General features: G+C 41.7%; 1 protein-coding gene across 1 annotated transcript; it reads left to right on the top strand.

Moving 5' to 3' along the window:
- The first annotated feature begins 5807 nt into the window (after positions 1–5807).
- On the top strand, positions 5808–21784 carry LOC125544247 (Transducin/WD40 repeat-like superfamily protein). Its single transcript, XM_048707865.2, has 21 exons — positions 5808–6141; positions 6277–6361; positions 7906–7945; positions 8038–8286; positions 8998–9097; positions 9171–9245; positions 9476–9574; positions 10138–10254; positions 10342–10457; positions 10563–10662; positions 11198–11547; positions 11938–12268; positions 13864–14060; positions 14259–14477; positions 15085–15271; positions 16935–17182; positions 17363–17455; positions 17537–17638; positions 17819–18188; positions 18437–18574; positions 20746–21784. Exons 1-21 carry the CDS (start codon positions 6010–6012, stop codon positions 21466–21468), a joined length of 4071 nt encoding a protein of 1356 aa, XP_048563822.2. The 5' UTR covers positions 5808–6009; the 3' UTR covers positions 21469–21784.
- The last annotated feature ends 1808 nt before the right edge of the window (positions 21785–23592 follow it).

The raw sequence follows: 23592 nt of genomic DNA, 5'->3' as shown, positions 1-23592 counted from the left end.
CACACACACGCATATATATATATATTGTTAGTTCATGTTAGGTATTCAAATTTTTATGTTGTACTTGATTTATATAGTTACTTGTATGATTGTATAGTTTATATAGTTACTTGTATAATTTTCTTACTTGTAGTGCCATGGTCTTGATATCCGTCCCCGTCGGCCCTCGCCCGGTTTATGATTCATATGTGGTATATTCTCTTTTATAACTATTTGTTGCATTTTGCATTTATGACAATTATGGCCATCAAGTTGACATAGAGATATTTTTATCTAGGAGGTGTCTGAACCGGAAATTGCAACTGACCCTCTTGTCGAGAAGTTAAATTTAGTTGAAAAAGCAAACGAGTATTTGAAAGAAAAAAATGAAAAGAATTAAAGATGAGAAGATGAAATTGGAGTTGTATGTTACCAATGTCGTCGTCGATGATCACAAGATGAAGATGGATGCGATGCGCTTGGAGATGAATGCAATGCGCTTGGAGATTAGTAAGATTATAAAATATGCCATTGATAATGAGGCTTGGTATCATTATGCCATTGGATGAATTGTTACCTTAGTTGCGATCTTGATCGCATTTGTTGTGATGAGGGTAAGTTTTCTTTGGTGTTTTGCTTAACAAATGCATACTTAGCTTCGTACATGCTTGTTAGCCCTATTATGCCACATACTTAGCTTATTTTCCCCCAAAAAGACGTACTTAGCTAATTATCCTCCAAAATGACATAATTAGCTTATTCATTTCAAAAATGGCATAATAACCTTGGTTCTCTCATAAATGTCATATATTTAGCTTATTTTCCTCCAAAATGGCATAATTACCTAAGTTAGATAAAAAATGAGCTATACTTACCTAAGTTGGCTCAAAAATGGCATCATCACCTAGGTTAGCACAAAAATGACCTATACTTACCTTATTTTCCTCCAAATTGACATAATAGGCTTAGTTATCTAAAAATGGCATAATTACATAAGTTAGCTCTAAAATGACACAAATAAGGAATAAGAAGAAGAAAAACAAGGAAGAGGAGAAAAAGAAAGAATAGAAGAAAGAGAAAAAAAAGAAAGAATAAAAGAAGAAGAATTAGAATGAGAAGGAAAAGGATAAAAATATAGAAGAGAAGAAGAAAGATGAGAAAATAAGAAGAAGAAAATATGTTCTTCTTCTTCTTCTTCTACTCATCTTCTTCTTCTTCTAACTTTCTTACTCCCATTTTTGCAGGTTTGATTCACTTCATGGAAGCAACATTGATGGACATCTAGTGTTTCGTTCTTGTTTTCATTTGTATTGATGAACAATGTGAAACTATGTATGTATATATGGATGAACTCCGTGAAACTATGTATGTATTGGATCTTTTAATACCCTATGTGTTCTGTTGCATTGATGGACTTCTAGATGTTTGATACATGGGCTATGTTTGAGGTTGAAACTATATATATCATATATATCTTTTGAAAATACAGGGATATTACAGAAAAATAGAAAAAAAAATAGAAACATTACAGGCACTTTCTCGCCTGCCACCGACGGCAAAGGGGTCTTTGTCGTCTGCCACCGACGGCAAAGAAGCCACGTGGCGCAACCTGTGCACCTGGGAGCTGACCCATTTGGTTACTTTGCCGTCTGTGGCAGACGACAAAGGCTGGGGGGGCATGACGCATGGCTGACGTCACATAGAAGACGTCAAAGGGGAGGGCATGTTTGCCGTCTGCTGGCAGACGACAAAGCCTCCCATTAGCCACCTAACATGGCTAACGCCTGTTATTTGTCGTCTAGGTTCTTTGCCGTCTGCCACTTACAGCAAAGGGTTTTTGCCGTACTCTTTGAGGAAGCAGACGACAAGAACCTGTTTACCGTAGCTTTCTTTGCCGGGCACCTTTGCCGTCAACGGCAGACGACAAAGAGGCTTGCCGTCCTCTTTGGTTCCTTTGCCGTGTCTGCCATGGCAGACGACAAAGAAGCTGATTCCAGTAGTGGTTGTTATTGCATAAGTTGAGATAATCACTACACAGAGCCTAACTAAAACTGAAAATAACTAGAAAATTTAGTAAACAACACAACACTGCAGAGTATCCAAATAACGATAAATTTCAAGTGTAAGGATCTTAACATAGTACTCATTTTGAACCAGAGGAATACCACATATACATATTTTACAAAATAACAAAGAGCACATGAGTACATGAACTTCCAAAAGATCCCAATATTTGGAACCTAACTAAACCCTTCTCTCTCTCCCATCGACTCCAAGCAAGGCAGCACAAAAGGCCACAGAAAAGTGGCCATCTTTGGAACCTAGCCAAACCATCGACCCAAAAAATTCTAATACTTGGAATCTAGCCAAACTTGAGAGCACAAAAGGCCCACAGAAAAGTGGCCATCTTTGGTACCTAGCCAGACCATCGACCAAAAAAATCCTAACTTGGAATGTAGCCAAACCTGAGAGCACAAAAGGCCGCCATCTTTTGGAATATGGTCTGAATCCAACATCATCTACAGACAAAGAAGACAAAAAACTTACAAGCCTAGTCCTACAAACAAACAAGAATAGATAAAGGAGAGAGAGAGAGGCATACGAACAAAAAAAGATCAGAGAGGGAGATGTGGTGAGGAGTGGAGGCACCAAATCGAAACATGGAGGAAACAAAGTGTAAACGGTGGCTTAGATATATGACTTGGTCTCGCCAAAAGCCGCGACGGTCCCTGCCCACGCAGTCCCTAGAGGCCCTGCCACCGCATCCAGCGCCGACGATGCCGCGATGGCTGCACGAACACGATCCTCCAAGCCGGCGGCATCGCGACGCCGGCGGGAGGGCTGGCTTCGTGATGAGGAGGGATTCGCCGCTGCTGCCGCTTGGGAGCACGGGCCTGCGCCATGGTCCAGGCATCCTCATTGAGTGGCCGCGGTCCTTGGTGGCACGGTCATCAGCCACAACGAGCGGGACGGGCGGGGCGGTGGGGATGGACGGGCGGGTCGGTGGGGTGAGTGGCTGGGAAGGGGCGAGAGCGACAACGAAGGATGCGCGGATGGGGAGGCGGCTAGGGTTCTACCACGGGGTTGCACGGGGGCTGCTGAGATTTATACCCAAAAGTGAAATGACTAAAATGCCCTCGGCGGGCATCGAATTCACATGCGGTGGCATGAGATATTTCATCGTGGGAGTAATTATTCCTTGCTACAGGAGCTCGTGTTCGATCCGACGACCGACGTACTCCAGCGCCCCAATCCAAACGGCCGGAAACGCATCAAGGAAACGCAATGGACAACCAGATCTTCCTAACCGCGGTGAGAGCTCGGTTATCCCCGCAGTTCTTGTTTTTGGATTTGTTCGTTTGATTCTTCTTTATGGTACGGTTGTTTATTTGGATTCTTTTCATTTACCATAGATTGTTCGAAGCGTGACAAGTAGAATTACGAGGAATTATGAGTGTAACGATATTCATCAAACTTACCAGGCAAGTTACACCTTGATCACCTTTTATCCTATTTTTTTCTATTGCATGTACTTTTATGTGACATTATGCACATGTGTAGGAATATTATGGTAGTATGTTATTGCTATTGAGATTCAACTTAGTATGGCCTTATTGTAGACCGTGGTAGTTTTATTCTTGCAATGCTATGTAGACGGGGATAGGTTCATGTATTCATCGAGATTATGTGATAACTTATTAATGAAATGAGTAATAGCTAAAGATATAATTCACCTCTGAGCGGAAGTGGTATTGCTGGGTGGCTTCAAGAACATCATGGTTTCTACCCTCTGAATGCAAGTGAAATGCCTCACAGGTTCAAAAAGATCAGACAGACTTAGTGACTACTGGTTTCCATGCACAACCACTAGCTATATGGGTTTTGCCTTAGTTGAGTAGGTTGTGTGAACCTCGCTTGGGCAAAGCTAGCAGATATAGTTTTTGAGTAGGTGTACTAGCTGCCGGTGGGTGGAGAGGAATGCTTCTAAAAGACTTCGTCTCAATCTTAGGGTTGAGTCTAGTGGGTAAAGTGTACAAACCTTTGCAAAGTGTAAAAACTAATCATGATTAGCCGTGTCCTCAGTTACAGACGAGTTGAGCAGCTAAACCATTACACTTGTTGGATGAACTTGACAGATGTTACACCTTAATAAAACTTGACGGAACTTAATAATGGGAATAGGTTGGAGTTAGATCAATTCAACCATATGTATTTAATTGTAGCAGGACAATTTAAATTTTGACAATTATGTAGCTATTATGAAAAATTAGCTTTTCTGCAAAACAACCATTAGCCTATTCTTTTGATATACCTCGCATATAGAAGCAGGTCTGTTATATCATTCCTGTATGACTTGCTAGTACATTCGATGTATTGACCTGCACGACTATAACTTATCATATTACATGGTTTTATACGATGTGTAAGTGATACGACGTTGGGTTACAATGTCTATAGTCAACATTTTGCCCGTGGTGTTGGTGGACTCCATGAAGATCTTATTTGATTTTTCGTCATATTATATTTGTAAGCTCACCTTGAGCTGCGCAGGTATGTAATATTGGAATTATGAATCCATGATTTTATATTTATGACACATAGTTTATTCTTGATATTACATGATGTATTGTGTGTGCTACCTATTGATCTAAGGCCCAACACTTTGATCACAGAGACTCAAATTTTATTAGGTTAGGTCGTTACATAGGTTTAGCCACACCCGAGCAACCGACGGGTAGAAGAGAGCAGTGTCTAGAGCATCCTCATATGGAAGGCCCCACGACAAAGTGCAGGCTAAAAACGTAGACCGCCTCGGAACGTGAAATGGCGCCAATAAAAAAAATCAACGATAATTAAGGTGAAAGTTTCGGGGCATATATAGACCATCAGGCATCAGAGCCACCACGAGGGAGCCCCACAAGCCCTGTGAGCCCCAGGTTGGGCCTTGGCCCCTCGGTATTCTTTTGGCACAAAAACTCCTCACCTATGTTTGTTTGATTTTTTATAAACCTTTTGCATCGTGATCCTGAAATCCCCAAAATAGCAAAAATAGGATTCAACACTTGATTAATATGCTACACCAATAAGAATTGATAAAAGGTATTCCAAAGTGTATAGAATTGATAACAATATAGACATTTTCCAATAAAAATGTGAAACATGAACTGCATAAGTATGTTTCAGGCGTCCACCATATACCATCCATGATGACACAAAAACTAATGCAAACAAGTACTCTATCTGTTCCGAATTACTTGTCGCAGGTGTGAATGTATCTAGATATATTTTAGTTTTAGATACATCTATTTCTGCGACGAGTAATGTGGAACGGAGGAAGTAAATCTGAATTGGCTGCCTGACTTGCTAATGGACATAGTTGCATGAGTAGATTAATAAAATCACCGTATGATTGCATGGTAGTGAAAAATATATTCTTTAAGTAATAGAGAAATATGTAGGGTTGCATTTATCTAGAAGTAGAAATGTTGATTTCCTTCACTAAAAAGGCATACTTTGATTAGTTCTTATATTACTCATATACGGCGTAGTCAAAATCTAGCTAGTCATTTTATGGCCAACTTTGGAAGGTCACAAGTTCGAACAGCTGTGTGACTTGAATCTGGTCCAGAGAAAGTCATTGATATCATACATCGTGATTGTAACATTTGAGTTTGAGTAATACTCCCTCAGTTTGAAAAAGCTTGTCCTAAGCTTATCTCTCAAATGAAGTAGAAATGTTTGGGACTTCAGGGTTTCCTATCAAATGCTATTCAGAAAGCCCAAACAAACAATTAAAGCAGGTAAAAGGCCATCGAAAGGGGAGCAAGCCCACCTTACTCCCTCCGCGTGTCTCTTCTCTCCCGTCGTTCAAGTCCCAAGTCGCAACTCAGATCTCCCCGTGCTCCCAACCCCCGCGAGCTACCACAACACTGCACATCGCCTCTGCTCTCCCCCCGGATCTCTAGATCTCTCGCGCACCCACCCCTCGCCCGCTACGTCGCCGCCGCCGCACGCGGTGGCCACGGCGAGATGCTCCGCCTCAGGGCGTTCCGGCCGACGAGCGACAAGGTGGTGAAGATCCAGCTCCACCCCACTCACCCCTGGCTTGTCACCGCCGACGCCAATGACCGCGTCTCGGTCTGGGACTGGGAGCACCGCCAGGTACCAGCTCGAATTGGGCCCTCTTAATACTTTTCGTCCCCATTTCTTCTCGGCGTGCTAAACCAGCTTAGCAAGCTCTGTTTGCGATCGAATTGATATCTACTTGCTTTGGAATTATCGGCGTTGGGTGGCTAGGTGATCTATGAGCTGAAGGCTGGTGGCGTCGATGAACGGAGGCTGGTTGGTGTGAAGCTTGAGAAGCTCGCCGAGGGAGAAACTGGTATTCTTTGCAGTAATTTTGGTTGCAACAGCTTGTTAGGAATGACATAGGATCGTTATGCGATGTTAGAGTGGTAATGGTAGATTTGCTGGTTTTCTTGTTTGTTGAATCACAATGGACTGTTACTTAAATTGTTCAAATGCCTGTGTTTAACTGATTGCCAGAAGCCATGATGCATGTGTGGAACTACTTTACTTATTGGACTAGTTTCATGTAATGTCATTTATTCTCACACATTCATCCTTAAAAAGTAACAGCAACGATAATTGTTGCACTGAGGGGTTTGAGAGACTTTAGATTTACTTTTTTAGAGCCAATACATATTTTTGTCCTTGAACTATCATATGAAGCTCATTTTCTTTCTTGAATACACATGTTGTATTAGAAGGAGAACGCTGATAAGGCGTAGTACAAGTAAAACCGGCGAAAAATCAAATAAATAGAACAAAATGAGATCTAGGCTAGACAAATCTAGAAACTATGTACAAAGGAAAGAAAGCCAAAGCAAACAGAAGCAGAGCAAAAAGGAGACCAAATCCTATGGCTGCTTCTCCAAGGATGTAAGTCTGGTGGCCATGTGTGAGACACAGCACAGTTGTGTCCTCAAACCACAAAACTGACGGAACCAGTCCCTGAACTCTGAATTTTCACTAGCTTACGTCCCACCGCTTATGTGGTGGTACATGTGGACCAACTGACTCAGTACGGCTAAGTCACTGTCCAGTCATAGGGTGCAAAAAAGACATTCAACGTTCATGACAATAGTCAACAGTAAGGAAGAGAGTTGAAATTCAAAGTTCAGGCCTTCAGGGGCCTGCTCGGTGGCTATATAGTTCAAGAGCAAAATTGTGCCCCAAGTGGATAGTTTGAGAACCAAAGTTTGTTTCATTGTTTATATGTTACCAACATCTCTAGTATAATTTTGAAAGTAATTTGCGAACTTACTTGGAAAACATTCCATAGTCCGAAATCAACTGCAGGCTAGGTTTTAATCCGTGTCGAAGCTAGCTGTAATTTAGTTTTCATGACAATAGTCTGTTTTCTGGCTTCACAACATTCACCTCAACCTTCGCTATACATGGTTTTTGGCATAGTTTTAAATGGTGGGCTATGCCAAATAGGGGCACCCTGCCCAAACAGCTATAGCGGGGCCATGGCCCCCTATTTTCTAACTTTATGAGACATACATCAATACCATTTAGTGGCACACTGCTATTTAGAACTTTAGTTTTTGGTTGTTTGCTTTATTTTTTTGTTGAGGAAATCGTTGACCGGTAGCTGCTCGGTTGGCTGGGGAGTAGGGGATTAATAGGCGAATCGGCAAGTTAATCGGCCAGTTAATCAATTAATTGGATGATTTATCAGTTTATCGGCTACTCGATGACCCTACCAGTAGGGATTAATTGGCAAGTTAACTGGTTAATCGGCCGAATTCTTGAACAGTTTTTTTTGTATTCTCTCTTTTCAAGATGGGCATGCAAATTAGCATACTATATGAGATATAAACTTTTCGCTTAGTCTGGCCTTTGTCAAAATCTGTGCAGATTCTAAAGGAAAGCCCACTGAGGCAATCCGAGGCGGAAGGTATTGATTTGAAAGTTTTTTATATTTCCGCATGGCCCTTTCACATGGTATCTTTTACCTGACATCCTATGGGACAACTGTTATACTTCAAGTGTAAAGCAGGTTTCTTTTTATGATGACGATGTACGCTTTTGGCAACATTGGCGCAATTGCTCTGCTGCTAGCGAGGCTCCAACTGCAGTTAATCAACAATCGTCCGCTTTCAGTGCACCTGCACCATCTACAAGAGGAAGACATTTTGTTGTTATTTGTTGTGAGAACAAAGCAATATTTTTGGACTTGGTGACTATGCGTGGCCGCGATGTTCCTAAGCAAGAGCTTGACAACAAGTCACTTTTATGGTATGATTACTTTGCAGAGTATACATCATTATATCTATATGTAGTTCTTTTCATTTATTCATGGTGTTTACATGCACCTAAATCAGATGTGATTGCCAGGTTTAAGTTTTCTTTAATAATATTTTGGGTTGGTAATGTAAGGCATAAAATAGGAAAACCTTATTTTAGATGTGCGACACTTGTCCTGCATCAAAGTTTACAGGCTATACTGGTTGGATCCATTTCTGGCAGCTGAGTATCCCTGGGTCTTCAATGTTTACTGAAAGTAATAATAATTTATCATTATAGGCAGGCATTGTATTCTTAGTTTTCACAACAGCATATTTGTTCTTAAATCCTAATTACATGTGTTTTGTTGATATTAACAAATACATTTCCATTTGGTATGGGTTCCAACATTTTAGCATTATTCTGTAACTGGAACCTGGACTTGAACCGAGCTGAAATGCTACATTCATCATTCATCAACCTTATGTTTTTCTATTGGTGCTGCTGCATTTCATGGTATATTTACTTATTCAGATCATATACATAAGAAAATGAATCGATCACTGCCAAGTTCCGTACAGGATTAAGAACTACAAACAGCTTGGCTTATGTTATCTACCCATCTTGAAAACCCAATTCAACATACATCTCCTGAACAGCAAGTACTTTCAAACTTTAGACTAGTGCTAGATGTTGACTAAGAGCATGTCTGTGCTTTTGCAGTATGGAGTTCCTCTCCAGGTCATCTTCTAGTGATGCCCCTCTTGTTGCATTCGGGTCGTCCGATGGTGTGATTAGAGTTCTCTCAATGATGACATGGAAGGTTACACATCTTATACCTGCCCCCTCTGTTTCTCCGTAACTGCATTTTAAACCTAGCAGTTTGGTCCTTGCAGCTTGTGAGAAGGTATACTGGTGGACATAAAGGAGCAATATCTTGCTTAATGACATTCATGTCTGCAGCCGGCGAGGTAAATTTTCACATAGTCTGTTTTGTTTTAGGCTTTGGTCTCATCTGTTTGGTCATCAAACTGTGATTTACCCCTGTTGACTATTATGTTCACATGCCATGTGTCGTTTGTTGTACTTATCTCTATTTCATTGTTGTTAGTTTCTGCAGCATTTTCATTTTTCGCATGGTACTGTTGACCAGTAAGGTACTATTGTATATTTACTAATCAATAACAATGTGTGGCTACAGGTACATTTAGTTTCTGGTGGTAGTGATGGCCTGCTAGTATTATGGAGCGCTGATCATATCCATGACTCTCGGGAACTTGTACCTAAGATTAGTTTGAAGGTATCATTTTTAAACATTTATTTATTTCTGTTTTCCCAAAATGCAGAATATTTATGTAAATCATGTAAATGGTAGAATCGCCAGCTTCTCTAGCTCTCACCCAGGACTCTCTCTAAAGAGATGTGCTTCACACACACAAAGAGCTACTACTAGTGGGAAGCTTTATTAGATATCTCAATTGCCACAAGCTTACATTTTACATATCGGGTGCCTGCTTCTTATATAGGCTTTAGGGGAGGTGCTACAGTAGCCAACCTACACAATTCACAGCCTAGCTGTGTACCCTGGAAACTACAGCTAGCTATTACAGCTCACTCTCATCTTCCTTAACTACTAAGTCACCCAAGACCAAAATATCCTAAAAGGGCTGCTAGTCTGCTACTACAGGACACAAGGATTATCCTAATACATTTTGCCAAACTCAAATTGTCTTCTTGTTCTTCCATGCATCTGTTTGGTATATGACAAGATTAACTCTTAACAGTAAATAAATAACATTAGTAAGCAGTTTAGCATCTGGGTTGTTTAATACTGGCTTCTTTTTTATGGGTATCTTTTTGAAGGCTCACGATGGAGGGGTGGTTGCGGTTGAACTTTCAAGGGTAATGGGAAATGCGCCACAGCTCATTACAATAGGGGCTGATAAAACTTTAGCCATATGGGATACCGTTACATTCAAGGTATGCACATTCAATATTTCCATGTAACTGTATGTTTTGTTAGTATTCTATAAAGATATATTATAGACTAGCATATTTGTTGTGCAGGAAATAAGGCGCATTAAACCAGTACCTAAACTTGCCTGCCATAGTGTTGCATCTTGGTGCCACCCTCGTGCACCAAACCTTGATATTCTGACTTGTGTCAAGGACTCCCATATTTGGTATTTTCTTTATCTGTTTGGAATGAAAATCAGATTGTAGATATTCTGTATTGATGACAAAAGAAAAAAAACACATGCATAATTTTGCATTCTGTATTGCTACAGGGCCATAGAACATCCGACTTATTCTGCTTTAACAAGACCACTCTGCGAATTGTCCTCGCTTGTTCCTCCACAAGCCCTTGCACAGCATAAGAAACTGAGGGTATGCTTCTGGACTGATTCCTTTAACAAAAAATGTTATTTTGTCATTTCAGGTCAAGCTATTGTCTTTTCTGACCTTTATCTGATGACAGTACAATATTGTGTAAATATTTGTTTCTTTTTCATGTTCTCCCTGCTTTGGTTACTGTAGTGCTACAGAGCTAGGCATGTGCGTTGTAACTAAAAATGTGACACACAGCCAGAGCGTAAAGCTCACAACAATCACCTGTCATGTACTCATGTTGTTAGCGTTCTTTATCCATTAATTATGTTTAAGTGTTAAATGTATGCTCCGAGTGACCTGTGGATGATGCAGTTTGCAAAGGCCGTATTCCACATCGTTCTGGACTTAAAAATGGAAAGAGAATTATGATGCATCAGCGAAAGATAACTTGAATCTACATAATGCCAAAAAAAAATCTGGTTTACGGTACTCCATATCGCTGAGGGAATGCTGGTTTCCATTTAAAGATAAGGCCACCATGGTACATTTTGTCAAACATGCTAACATAGTCTGAAATTTGTGACTACTCTAGGTTTACTGCATGGTGGCACATCCCTTGCAACCACATCTTGTTGCTACTGGAACAAACATCGGTATTATTTTAAGTGAGTTCGATCCAAGAGCACTACCGGCTGTTGCTCCTCTACCAGCACTGACAGAAAGCAAGGAACACTCTGCTGTTTACATTGTTGAAAGAGAACTTAAGTTGCTGAATTTCCAATTGTCAAACACAGCAAACCCGTCCCTTGGAAGTGCATCTGAAGCAGGAAGATCAAGGAGTGAATCTATAGATCAGCTGATAGTTAAGCAAAGCAAGAAGCATATCAGCACACCCGCTCCTCATGATTCGTATTCAATTCTTTCAGCTAGCAGTTCTGGAAAGTAAGTATTTCTGCCATCTTATCACCTAGCACTTGACTACTACAAAAGATAGAGACAATTACACACTCGGTTTTTCTATTTCATGAATCTCTTGTTGGCTGCAGTACACATGCCCCCTAGCTGAATACTTTCTAGTCTTTATTCTGGATACTGTTGCATTATACACTGTGCGAGAGCTTTAGTGTTAGATGGTAGTTATTTCGCCCGTTATGTGCTGTGAGTTATTTGTTGCAATCTGTGAAAATTTAGAAGTCAATGTTTGCAATATCTATTCTGTTTTGCCATGTCCTAATGTTTTGCGGTGCTTGTGTAAGCTATAGTTAGTTGCTCTGTGGATATATCTTGTGATTTCAAATAAATTTCTAAAACAAAGTATTTACTTATATGCAGGTATGTTGCAGTTGTATGGCCAGACATTCCTTCATTCGTTGTGTACAAAGCTAGTGATTGGTCAGTTGTTGATTCAGGCACGGGAAAACTTTTTGCATGGGACAGCTGTCGTGACAGATATGCTTTGGTCGAGAGTGCATTGGCTCCAAGGATGCCACTTATTGTGAAAGGTGGTTCCTCTAAAAAGGCAAAAGAAGCAGCTGCAGCAGCAGCTCAAGCAGCAGCTGCAGCTGCTAGTGCTGCTTCTTCAGCCACAGTACAAGTTCGCATTTTGTTAGATGACGGAACAGCTCATGTTCTGCAGAGATCCATTGATGGCCGTAGTGAACCGGTAGGTAATTGTCGTTTATGATATATTCTTTATGAACCATGGAGAATCTTTCTTCTCCTTTCAATACACCAGTTTGATGGAAAGACAGTGATTATATCTGTTTACTTTTGTGGTTGTTTCTTGATGGAAATGCAAAGATCATCGGCGTCACTTATAGAAAACCATCGTAAAATGCCTGATACATGCTGGAAAATTTCCATCCTAAGTAGCTTAGTTACATTCAAACATTGTCGAAACAAATATTTGGCCACATTTTGACATGATGCAGTAATGTTTTTTTTTGGGCGTAATAGAGCTATAATTTTGTAATTATTTGATATGAAAAGGTTCATTTTCTCTTTTCTGGGCTGAAATGTTTTTAGTTCATTTAATGTTACTCTTTACCATACAAATTACAATATGAAATTTATTTCTGATTATATTGTGCTTGGTTAATTGTACTGATTACTTATTTTAAAAATCTGTCGGCGTTGCCGTTGTTCAGGAAATGCCTGTGCTTTAATACCGTGTTGTAGCTGTCTTGCATACATCGTTGCTGAAACATAACGTGGTATGCAATGCTAATTTAGATGTTCGCATGGTTGCGTGTGTTAGGATAATCGTGACTTGATTCGTTCAAAGTCAGTTGTATTAGTGCGCGCGGCAGGAGCAAGCTGGATGCGCAAGTCTGTTAGCCGTGCATGTAGTTTGGCGTAATCAATTAGGTTGCTAGGAGTCCTAGTCAAGTGGATAATGGAGAGATTCCAGCAGGCGTTGCGTGGCTTTGGACGTGGATATAGGTAGTTTGTTTACATGCATCCATGAGGATAGTGGCTGGTTGAGAGGCCGGGTCGTGCGTGCACAGGTTAGTGGCATGTGTATGTGTCTCCTATTTAAGGTGTAGCCAGAGGTGCGTGTGTGCGCTCACCGTGAGGAGTAGTAGCTGGAGTTAGTCTCCAGGCGTGTGTAGTCTCCCATGTATGGTGTGTGGTATGTCCCCAGTTTGAGTAAAGAGAAGCCGTTCGTCGCCGAGGCATATGTCGCCGCAAATAGTCGTGTGCTTGAGTTCGTCTCTTCCGTTTGGTGTTCGTGTCGCCGGAGGGCTGGTTCGGCGTGTGTCGCCGGAGGGTTCGTCGCAACAGCGTGTTCTTGCTTCCACCTCATATCCTTGGTTGACCAGTTAAAAGAATCTTAACTTTCTGATGGTTCTTTTGGGCTCCTTGTGAGAGAAATTTTTATAGCACTTTTGTGGGATTTCAATCTATAGGAATTTTTCCATTAGAGGCGATTTAGATCATAAGACTGACAAACTCCTATGGATTGCTTTCCTGCGCCCCAGTTCTATAGATTCCTAGCGAGAGGTTTGACCTAATTGAATTTTCCCTTCATTCCTGGATGCACCTTCTCTCTCTTGGAATTCCTGCAAAAATCCTGTTGAGCATCGAGAGGGCCGTGTTTGCAGTTTTCGTTTCCTGTAGGATTCATCAAGTCATGGCATATCAATTCTTATCCCTGTTTCTTAGAAATTTTGAATCCTGCATTCCAAAGAGGTTTAGTTTACTGTGTTACTCTTAGTGTTATATTGTTTCAAGAGATTTATGGTTCTGTTCTTGCAGGTCGTTGGCTTGCATGGTGGTGCTCTTCTTGGTGTTACATACCGAACATCTCGTAGAATCAGTCCTTTGACGGCCACTGCTATATCAACTGTTCAATCAATGCCCCTATCAGGCTTCGGAGGAAGTGGATCATCTTTTGCTTCGGATGACCCATTTTCCTCCAGAGAAGGGCCGCCCCAAAATTTCCAGTTATACAGGTATTTATGCACCTAGGTATTTCATGCTTTCTGCATATCTAGAAAGTTTATTTATTGGCAAATGCGGAATGATCCTATGCTATGTATTATTACTTGTATTAACTTAGCTAACTTTTTTCTTTCCTATACCCATGATATTTGCAGCTAATGTTTGTGTTATCCTGAAACTGCCTACTTAACTACATTTGGTTGGTGCAGCTGGGAGACCTATCAGCCCGTAAGCGGCTTACTTGCACAACCTGAATGGACTGTGTGGGACCAAACTGTTGAATATTGTGCATTTGCTTATCAGCAGTACATTGTAATTTCTTCCCTGCGACCTCAGTTTAGGTATCTTGGGGATGTTTCAATTCCTTCTGCTACTGGTGCTGTTTGGCATCGTAGACAGTTGTTTGTGGCTACACCAACAACCATTGAGTAAGTTAACCCTTTTGTGTATAGTCCGAATAATTCATTTAGTGCCCCCAATATTTTCGTTATCATGTGTGCCCAATTTATGCTGCTGAGTCTGTTTGAAACTCTTGATTGTCTTCTAATAATGCTACACTTGGTGTGCGATGCAATATGGTAAATAGAAAAAGTGCTGTAGGAAGCTTATGACTCTTTGCGTGATTCACGTCATGTTGCCCAATAAATTTTGAAGACCATTTTACAGTCATGAAGTTGTATTGTAATATAATTTACATCCAATGGCTTAGAAAGTGGCAGTGCTAGGATATTGAGAAGGCAGCTACTTATATATTACTCCCTCCATCCCAAAATACTTGTCATGGTTTTAGTTCAATTGAACTAAAACCAGGACAAGTATATTGGGACAGAGGAAGTAGTTCTGTTTAATTTTTAATTTTAAAGTGCTATTATTTTGAATATTTGTTGTGGGTAAAATGGAGTTGTGGTCTAGGTAGATTTTTGCCAGCAAATGGTGTTTTCATGCTTTGACAGCACTCCTGGCTCTCAGAAAAAAAGCTTTGGTAGCACATGGGACTTCTTTCTATCTCTTGAACTTTTGAACAATATTTTGCAGGTGCGTCTTTGTTGATGCTGGAGTTGCTGCCATTGATATTGAGACAAAAAAGAGGAAAGAAGAAATGAAAGCAAGAGAAGCTCAGGGTCGAGCAGTTGCAGACCATGGAGATTTGGCTCTTATCACAGTCGAAGGTCCCCAGGTCACTGCAAGTGAAAAAATATCATTAAGACCTCCTATGTTGCAGGTGCGTATTTGTGTATGTTGAATGCTGCTAGTAATCCTTTTTTACTCTATTAGCTTGTTTTCTTCCTTGTTCACTAAGGGTGTGTTTGATACCCTGCATGACTCTAGCATGCTACCCCCCCACCCCCACCCCGCCTGAGACATGCTTAGTACATACAACTGATGGTTGCCTGTATGTGCTGAGACTTCGTTTGGTAGCCTGTTTCTCTTGAGAGTTAAGACATAATGTGCTGAGACTTTGTTTGGTAGCCTTTATCTGAGGTAGATGTGGTTACCTCCTCCTTAAGGTGGTGAGGATACCACAATAGTTAGGAAACACAATGAAGTAAAATTTGCGTGCACAATTGAATGAAGATTTCTTCTTTACCTGGTAGTGTGTTCCCCTACTGTTTTATCAATGGTTAAATGGTAACAAGAGCACATGCTTTCTCTAGAAAAACTAATTAGTAACAAAAACTGCATATTCAAAGGAGTGTTTCATACGTGGGTCATCACAAAAACATTTGCATTCTCTTGAAACAAACTAGATGCACGGTGTACAGGAACCATATGTACAGAACAGTAACCAGCAACTTGTATCACAGTGCTCTTTGTACGAAGGTTTCAAAAATCCCTGATATATATCAAAATATGCACATTCAGATTCTAAAAGTATAAATATTCATATTCTTGATTATCAATTTCTATAATCACAAATTGGGGATAGAAAGCCTGCTAACCAACCAGGAGTTACTATTGCCTGAAGTAGTTTGACATGTTAGTTATTCAGTTCTTGGCTGCCGGCTGTAGCACTATGCTCGTGAGCCACGCTTCTACTTGCTCCAAGGGCCTCCCGACACCGACAATACCAGCTGGGTCGCGCCCTCGCCACACCTGCGGGTGGCGGAGGGTGGAGGACTGCGGCGCTGGCGAAGAACAGGGGGTGGCTTGACTTGGACGGCGGCGGTTCAATTTGGACGGCGGCCCACAGTGCTCTGTTGCGGCGGAGAAGATGAGGAGGAGGAGGCGCACGGCGTGGTGGTTAGTCGCCGGAGTAGGCAAGAGCTCAAAGCGGAGGAGACTGCGCGGGGAGGTGAGGAACTCCGGCGAACAGGGCGGTGGTGGGGATGGGCGTGGCGGCGGCGGTGACGCTGGGATCTAGGAAGTGATGCGAGTCAGTGAAGGGGCTCCGGCGGCTGTGGTTTCCTTCGTCTCGAAGGGTTGAGAGAGTGGCGGCTAGGTTAAGGGGGGTTCATTTCGGGTGGGTAGCCCTCGTCGTCGTGCATGATGGGTTGGGGAGGGCATTGGTGGGTTGCGGGAAGATTTTTCTGGGGGTTCAATGGAGTGAACCCTCCCACCACCTGTTTGCAAGCGAGCATGGCCGAGGCCCTCTTTTGCATGAGATGGGCATGGCTGAGGAGAGCCCATACACCCTACCAAACAGCAAACAGTGGGCCGGGTAGGGAATATCTGAGACCATTCGGCCTCCCAAACACACCCTAAATGTTATTAGAAGCCAGGGTTAATAGTAGCCAGTTTTGTAATCTATGTCATTTTGATGTTCTTCACTGTGTTATGCACGATTTCTCTTTACCTGTACAGCTTTCGTCTCCATGCTCCTTTTTACATATAGTAGCTAGTATTATGTGCTATTGTTGATTACAGCCTGTACTCTAATTTTCCAGGTTGTTCGTTTAGCCTCCTTTCAGCATGCTCCATCGATACCACCATTTATAGTGCCGAAGCAATCCAAATTAAATGGGGATGATTCAGTATTTCTGAAAGAATTGGATGATAGAAGATATTCTGAAGTGGCTGTTGCTGGAGGAGGGGTATCGGTTGCAGTAACTCGCTTTCCTCCTGAGCAGAAAAGACCTATTGGGCCACTTGTCCTGGTTGGTGTCAGAGATGGAGTTCTGTGGCTCGTTGACAGGTAATACATATTGTAAGGACATCAAGAGCAGTTCCTTGATCCTTTATGCACAAGAGAGTGCTGGTGGAAATGGAAATAAAATTCACTCAAATAAGCCTAAGTTCTTAATTTTTATTTGTTCTGGTGATATCTGAGATGCCGATTTTGATGCAATTCTGACACTTACAATATTCCTATAAGGTATATGTGTGCACATGCCTTGTCTCTCAGCCATCCCGGTATTAGATGTCGGTGCCTTGCAGCATATGGAGATCCAGTTAGTGCTGTCAAATGGTATGTGTTTATGCTTTAGAGCGTTGCATTTTGTCTACTTACGCAAGCGGTAGGAATGACAACTTAAAACCAATCATGCAGGGCTACTAGACTTGGCCGAGAGCACCATGATGACCTTGCTCAATTTATGCTTGGAATGGGCTATGCTACTGAAGCACTTCATTTACCTGGAATATCCAAGAGGCGAGAATTCTTGCCGCTTTGATTGTTCTGTCGTCAGATATCATTATAGCATCGCATCATATTCATGTGTTTCTCTTTATTTAACTGTATTATCATGTTTTGAGTCAAGGATATCTGTTGATATTGATAGATAAATCCTCACTATTTTCATGAGTTTAAATTTGTGCTGATATTTCTCAGGTTAGAATTCGATCTTGCAATGCAAAGCAAGGACTTGAAAAGAGCACTTGCATGTCTGCTGACAATGAGCAATAGCCGAGACGTGGGACAAGAAACTACTGCTACTGATGTTACGCAGATTCTCAATTTAGCAGTAGCTAAGCAGGCTAAGCAAGAAAGTCTTGCAGATGCCGTGCAGGGAATAGTGAAATTTGTCAAGGAGTTTTTTGACCTTATTGATGCCGCAGATGCCACCGGCCAGGCTGAAATTGCTCGTGAAGTTCTGAAGAGATTAGCTGCGGCAGCTTCTGTAAAGGGAGCTCTGCATGGGCAAACCTTACGAGGCCTGGCACTACGTCTTGCAAACCATGGGGAACTTACTAGACTATCGGTATGGTACTTTGACCTAATAATATTTTACTGACAGAACTCGGTTCTCGGCTATAATGATGATTGCCATCCATAATGACAGTTATGAAATGTCATGATTATGGAGTACACCTAGACCACATGCCTACTATTGGCAATTATTTCTGGAATATGGCAAGACACCTTGTTCATGCATGCATGCTAAAACCTCTTGTCTGTTGACGTATTATGTTTCGTTTATGATGATTTGCACATGTTGCACTTTTTCAGGGTTTAGTGGCCAATTTGATCACAGCTGGCCATGGACGTGAAGCAGCATTTGCAGCTGCAGTTCTGGGTGATAATGCCCTCATGGAGAAAGCATGGCAAGACACAGGAATGCTGGCTGAGGCCGTTTTACATGCTCAAGTAAGTTTTATATTGAATTCCATTCGAAGAGCACTGGTGTCAACCAATCATCTTAGCCATCCATAATCGTTAGATCCAATGGCTAAGAAAATAAGTTGGTCATGCGTATGGCCTATTTGGTAGGTATCCAGATCATTGTTTTTGCAGCTCTCTGCTCTTGATCCACCGAGGATCTGAATCTAGCTGGTAAAAGCATTCAGCTACTGGTTGGCTCCAAAAACATTGAAATGGTGGTTTTGGAATAAATAGACCATAATACCCTTGGTTCCAACACCTGGGACTAAAAGGACACGCAATTGCTGGCTATCTTTTTAATTTTCTTATTAAGTCGTATGATTCCTTATGCATTTTAATGGACAAAATATAGCGTCCCTCATACCTCAGTGAACATGGTATACTTTGCACTGTGATTGCACTACATAACGCTTGTGTATACATACACACTTTTTACTGTCAACAAGCTTTCAGGTATGCCTGGTTGGAATGTGCAACAATATCTAGTCCATATACTGTTACAACATGTTTGGTTGGGGGTAGTTAGAGTTAGGGATGGAAATTGAAGGGTACAGGCTTTAAATCTATGTATGGTTAGAGGGAATGGTAATTGAGGAGGGATTAGGTATTGGAGTTGAGAATGCAACTCCCACAGTTTAAACAACAGGGGAGGGGTTGGAAATTGTTTTAGTGATTCATCTTGGCCCTTCATCACAACTTATGTTATCATCCCTTACCTAATCCTCATCAATTCCCAGTAACCCAAAAAGGGGATGAAGTTCTCCCTCCCACACGTAATTTCTGTTAGATACCAAACAATGGTTTGGAAAAAAACCCTGACACACCATGTCTAATCTCAATACGATTCCTTCTAAACTCCCATTCATCTTCCCAATTATGCCAGACACGCTGTTAGTAATTCGTCTAGGCATACACGTACAGAAGAGCCAACAATTTTCAATGATCAAGCCTGATTTGCTTCAGTTTAACATCAAGTGATTGCTTACAGTCCACAACAGAGATCAAAATTGCATCAATTACATTCGTTCAATACACAAGGAATCACACACACGCAATGTAGTGCATCCTGGCACATGATGCGACACAAATTTGGATCTGGGCACACATTCAGTTCATCTCCATGGATCTTGCAAAGGGAAGACATTAGAAGAGCAGCGCAGCAACAAGGATCAGTTTTTTGGGGGCGTCATATGAGTAGGGTATACACGGTGCAGAAGGCTGTCGCCGATAGTTACTGGTACTGGTCGTCGTCGCATGAGCTCGTGCCGGTAGGAATAGGCAGCTCTTGTGCTCACCGTCGCCTCTAAGTTCAATGTAGGGGGCTAGAAAAGGTTAGAAATGATATATCAAATAAACCGGTACGGGGTCAGAGATGGCTCATGGCATCTGCAAGTAAGTTGACCCATCTCCTCTGGACAGATTTGTTTTGCCCCGTGAGGATTTACGGAGAGGCTGCCCCTCCGTTCTAGTTGTTTTTCTGCCCCAGCTCTTGCCTGCTCCATGGATCTCCTTTTGAGGAGCCAGATGTGTTTGGCTCGGCCCGTTCGGCTACCATCCAGAATCTCAGTTTGGGAGCCGTACTGAAAATGCCCTTATTATCTGCTACTCCTCGATTAATTGCTTCAAATATCAGAACATACTCCTACCAATAGTCCCTATAAGACTTAAAAGCACCACTAACACCCTGCCTAGATGCATGTGTTTTCTGCTCTGCCTATATGACTTGTTCTTCCTCTCCTTCCCTTGATACCCTATTCTCCTCAATTGATTTCTGTATATTCAGAATGCATGAGTAAATGATTAAAAAGAATGGAGTTGATGCACTTCCTTGCAGTTTCAAGTTTCACCTAGCATGAGATCAGTCCATCTATTATGAAGCACTGGTTCGTCCTCCAAAAAATTATAATATTACAGAACATTGTGGCCGGAGGTTTGGTTTATATAATTCGTGCAAATACATTGCAAAGAACTTGTATGATTGCTAGTGACGTCATTGCTCGTGAGATAGCTAAGCATTACGGTTGTCTATAATAAATGAGTTCAATGCATTGTGCTGCTGCTGGTTCCCCTAAAGATGACGTCGCCTTTTTCACTTTGCCGAGTGATCTACAATGAGTATGATTTTCAAGTTCTTACAAGGATCTTCCTCTCTCTAGGCCCATGGTCGTCCATCGTTAAGGAGCTCAGTCATAACATGGAACAAGATGCTGCAAAAGGAGCTGGATCACACGCCAACCGTAAAAACCGATGCTGCAGCAGCATTCTTGGCTTCTCTTGAGGACCCGAAGCTCACTAGTTTGGGAGAAACTGAGAAAAAGCCACCAATTGAAATACTTCCTCCTGGAATGCCGCCTCTATCTGCACCTCCCATTATTATTAAAAAGGCTGCTGCAAAACCTGGGCTTCCTAATGCCGCACAGACCCCAGGTGCTCCCATGAATCAAGGCACCCCAATGGCTCAAGGTACTCCCATGAATCAAAGCACCCCAATGGCCCAAGGTACTCCTGTGGCTCAAGGTGCCCCCATGGCTCAAGCCCCTCCTGCTCTGGCACAAAGCACCGATGAGGTAAAGCCATTGGAGGCTACAACAGCTCCTGACAATGTGGAGGCTACAGCAGCTACTAGCAATGCCGAAGCTACTGCAGCCCCTGGTACTGCGGAAGCTACAGAAGCTCCGGTTCCAGACCCAACAAGCAGCAGTCCTGACGCTGCTGCTGCTCCTGCTCCAGCAGCTGATTCCAGTGGCACTGATGCACTTGCTGTTACTCCCAGTGATTCTACAAATGATGCACCTTCTACCAAGGAACCAGAGACACAGGATAAACCACCTTCAACAGAGGCGTCGCCATCACCTCCACCCAGTATTTCTGCTGTATAAAAATCTTTCTGATTCAGTTCTCATAGCAGTGTGACATTTTTTTTATGTGTGTTGATTCCTTTGTCCCACTGTAATTTTTTCCATTGGTATAGATATTTGTTATATGTAGTGCTCAAAAGACGACGAGCAGTATATGAGTAGCCATGTACATCTGCTGTTCTCGTCAGGAAGAGAACTATACCGCGACTGGAGCCGTAGCCCAAGCCTTTTGTGATTTGTCATATCATGTTGTTTGTGATTTGTCGAGATGAGGCAATTGAAGTTTTGTAAGATGAGTTAATCATGTTTGGATGCCAATGCTGCATGTTGATGTGCCTTGGAGTTCTTGTCGTGTGACCAGTTTGTATATAGTCCTAGCTCCATTTCTTTTTTACTTTCTGCATAACTTTTTTGTGTTGTTTTGCGTTTTTTTACCATTTAGTCTGTGCCTTATGCATGTGAATCATGCATTGATATGTGTGTCTGAAGTTATATGCAGACAAAGGATGTTATGTGATTCATGGGAAAAATGCCGCCAGGTGAAGTAACATATCAATCTCTTAACTATTGTCGGATATGTTTTCAGGAAAATATAGCAACGAGCCACATACTTGTTTGCCCAGAATTGAACGTGCCTGCAGCTCAGTCAAAGTCGTCTCAAATAGCTAGTGTGTCTGAAGCGGATAGCGTAGGACGAACGATATAGTTGTCGTCAATCCCGAGACTTCTTCTGCTTGCTTAAACACATTCGTCAACCCGAAAAAGCTATGCCACTTTCCGTGCTACTCACGCTTCAGCATACATGTTTGCAGTTGTACTGCTTCACTTCGGTTTAAGAGAAGTCTACGATTAAACTTAGGGCATTGCAACCACAAGCACACGCACAAAGAAGGAAAAAAATGGAAAGCATATCTCCATGCATCATCAGGAAGCATATTTCCATCAATTAGGTTTAAACATATTTCCATGATCCACATATTAGGAAGGAAAAATCTTAGGAACTGAGGCTGGGGGAGACTTTGTGCAGTGGCTTTTTCCTAGAGGACTTTCTTTTTACCGTGGCTAGTTTGCTAAAGTGGTAAGGGAAGCAGCCCAAACCAACTATCAAACAACATATATACACTGTCTGACAGGGTGGCCTCATGGCCCATCACAACCTCGACCAACCACATGGCTTCTTTCCCAGGAAGCTTAGAGTTTTAGTAGATGCAGATGTTTTTTGTTTTGTAAATGTCACTGGTGCTGTAGCCGCAGTTCTTTCGAATTCTTGGGGTGAAGCTGTTGCTGGGACGCCGAAGTTGCTATAGGATCTGAAGCTAATTACTGAAGTCAGCTGCACTAAGGTTCTTGTTGTCCGACTATCGAGCTGGTTGAAGCGTGCAATGGGAGGACCGACATTTGGAGCCCTGATGCAGCAATACTTGCAGATTGTTTCCATTTAGCTACTGATGTTTTTTTTTTCAAGCATTGTCCAAGGGAAGCAAATAGATCGACACATTATTTAGCGAGGTTTTATTATGATTGTAAATCTAGATATGATTGGGTAGATGATGCTCACAGGTTTTTACTAGCACATATACCCTTAAATGTAACTCTGCCAAAGTTTAAATAAAAGTGCAATGAGGCTTTCCCTTCAAGAAAAAAAGTGAACTAAAATTTCAGAAGCCACGTAACTTCAGAAAATTCAGTTCATTTGGTTGAACTAAGATGGGTCTGAGGGTACCTTGAGGGTCACAAATTTGCATCTTTCTAGACCTCCAAATGCTAGGATGTGTGATTTTTTGAACTCTTTAAGCTTTTATGATGTAGAATGTATTCGGAAAACTTTATATAATTTTTTTAGTTGGAACTCTGTATAAGCCTGGTCGTAATGAAAGTATCATCTCATTGATACCATATCATAATAAATATTATACTACTATGTGTCATGCATGACAATAATTAAAGTCATCTATTATACTAACTAGAAGAACGCCCGTGCGTTGCAACGGGGCCACATTAACTTTAAAAGTTCAATATCAATTATGTTAATATTACATTTAATATTCTCATACATATTAAATGACATTGACGACCTTTTTTACCATCAAATTCTCACACACACACCCTCTCCCTCCCTCTTCCTCACTCTCTCTCCCCCCCTCT

Source organism: Triticum urartu, chromosome 3A (assembly GCF_056163025.1).
Source record: "Triticum urartu cultivar PI428250 chromosome 3A, HENAU_Tu73, whole genome shotgun sequence".
NCBI classification, from domain to species: Eukaryota; Viridiplantae; Streptophyta; class Magnoliopsida; order Poales; family Poaceae; genus Triticum; species Triticum urartu.
This window is presented reverse-complemented; position numbering and strand designations above follow the sequence as displayed.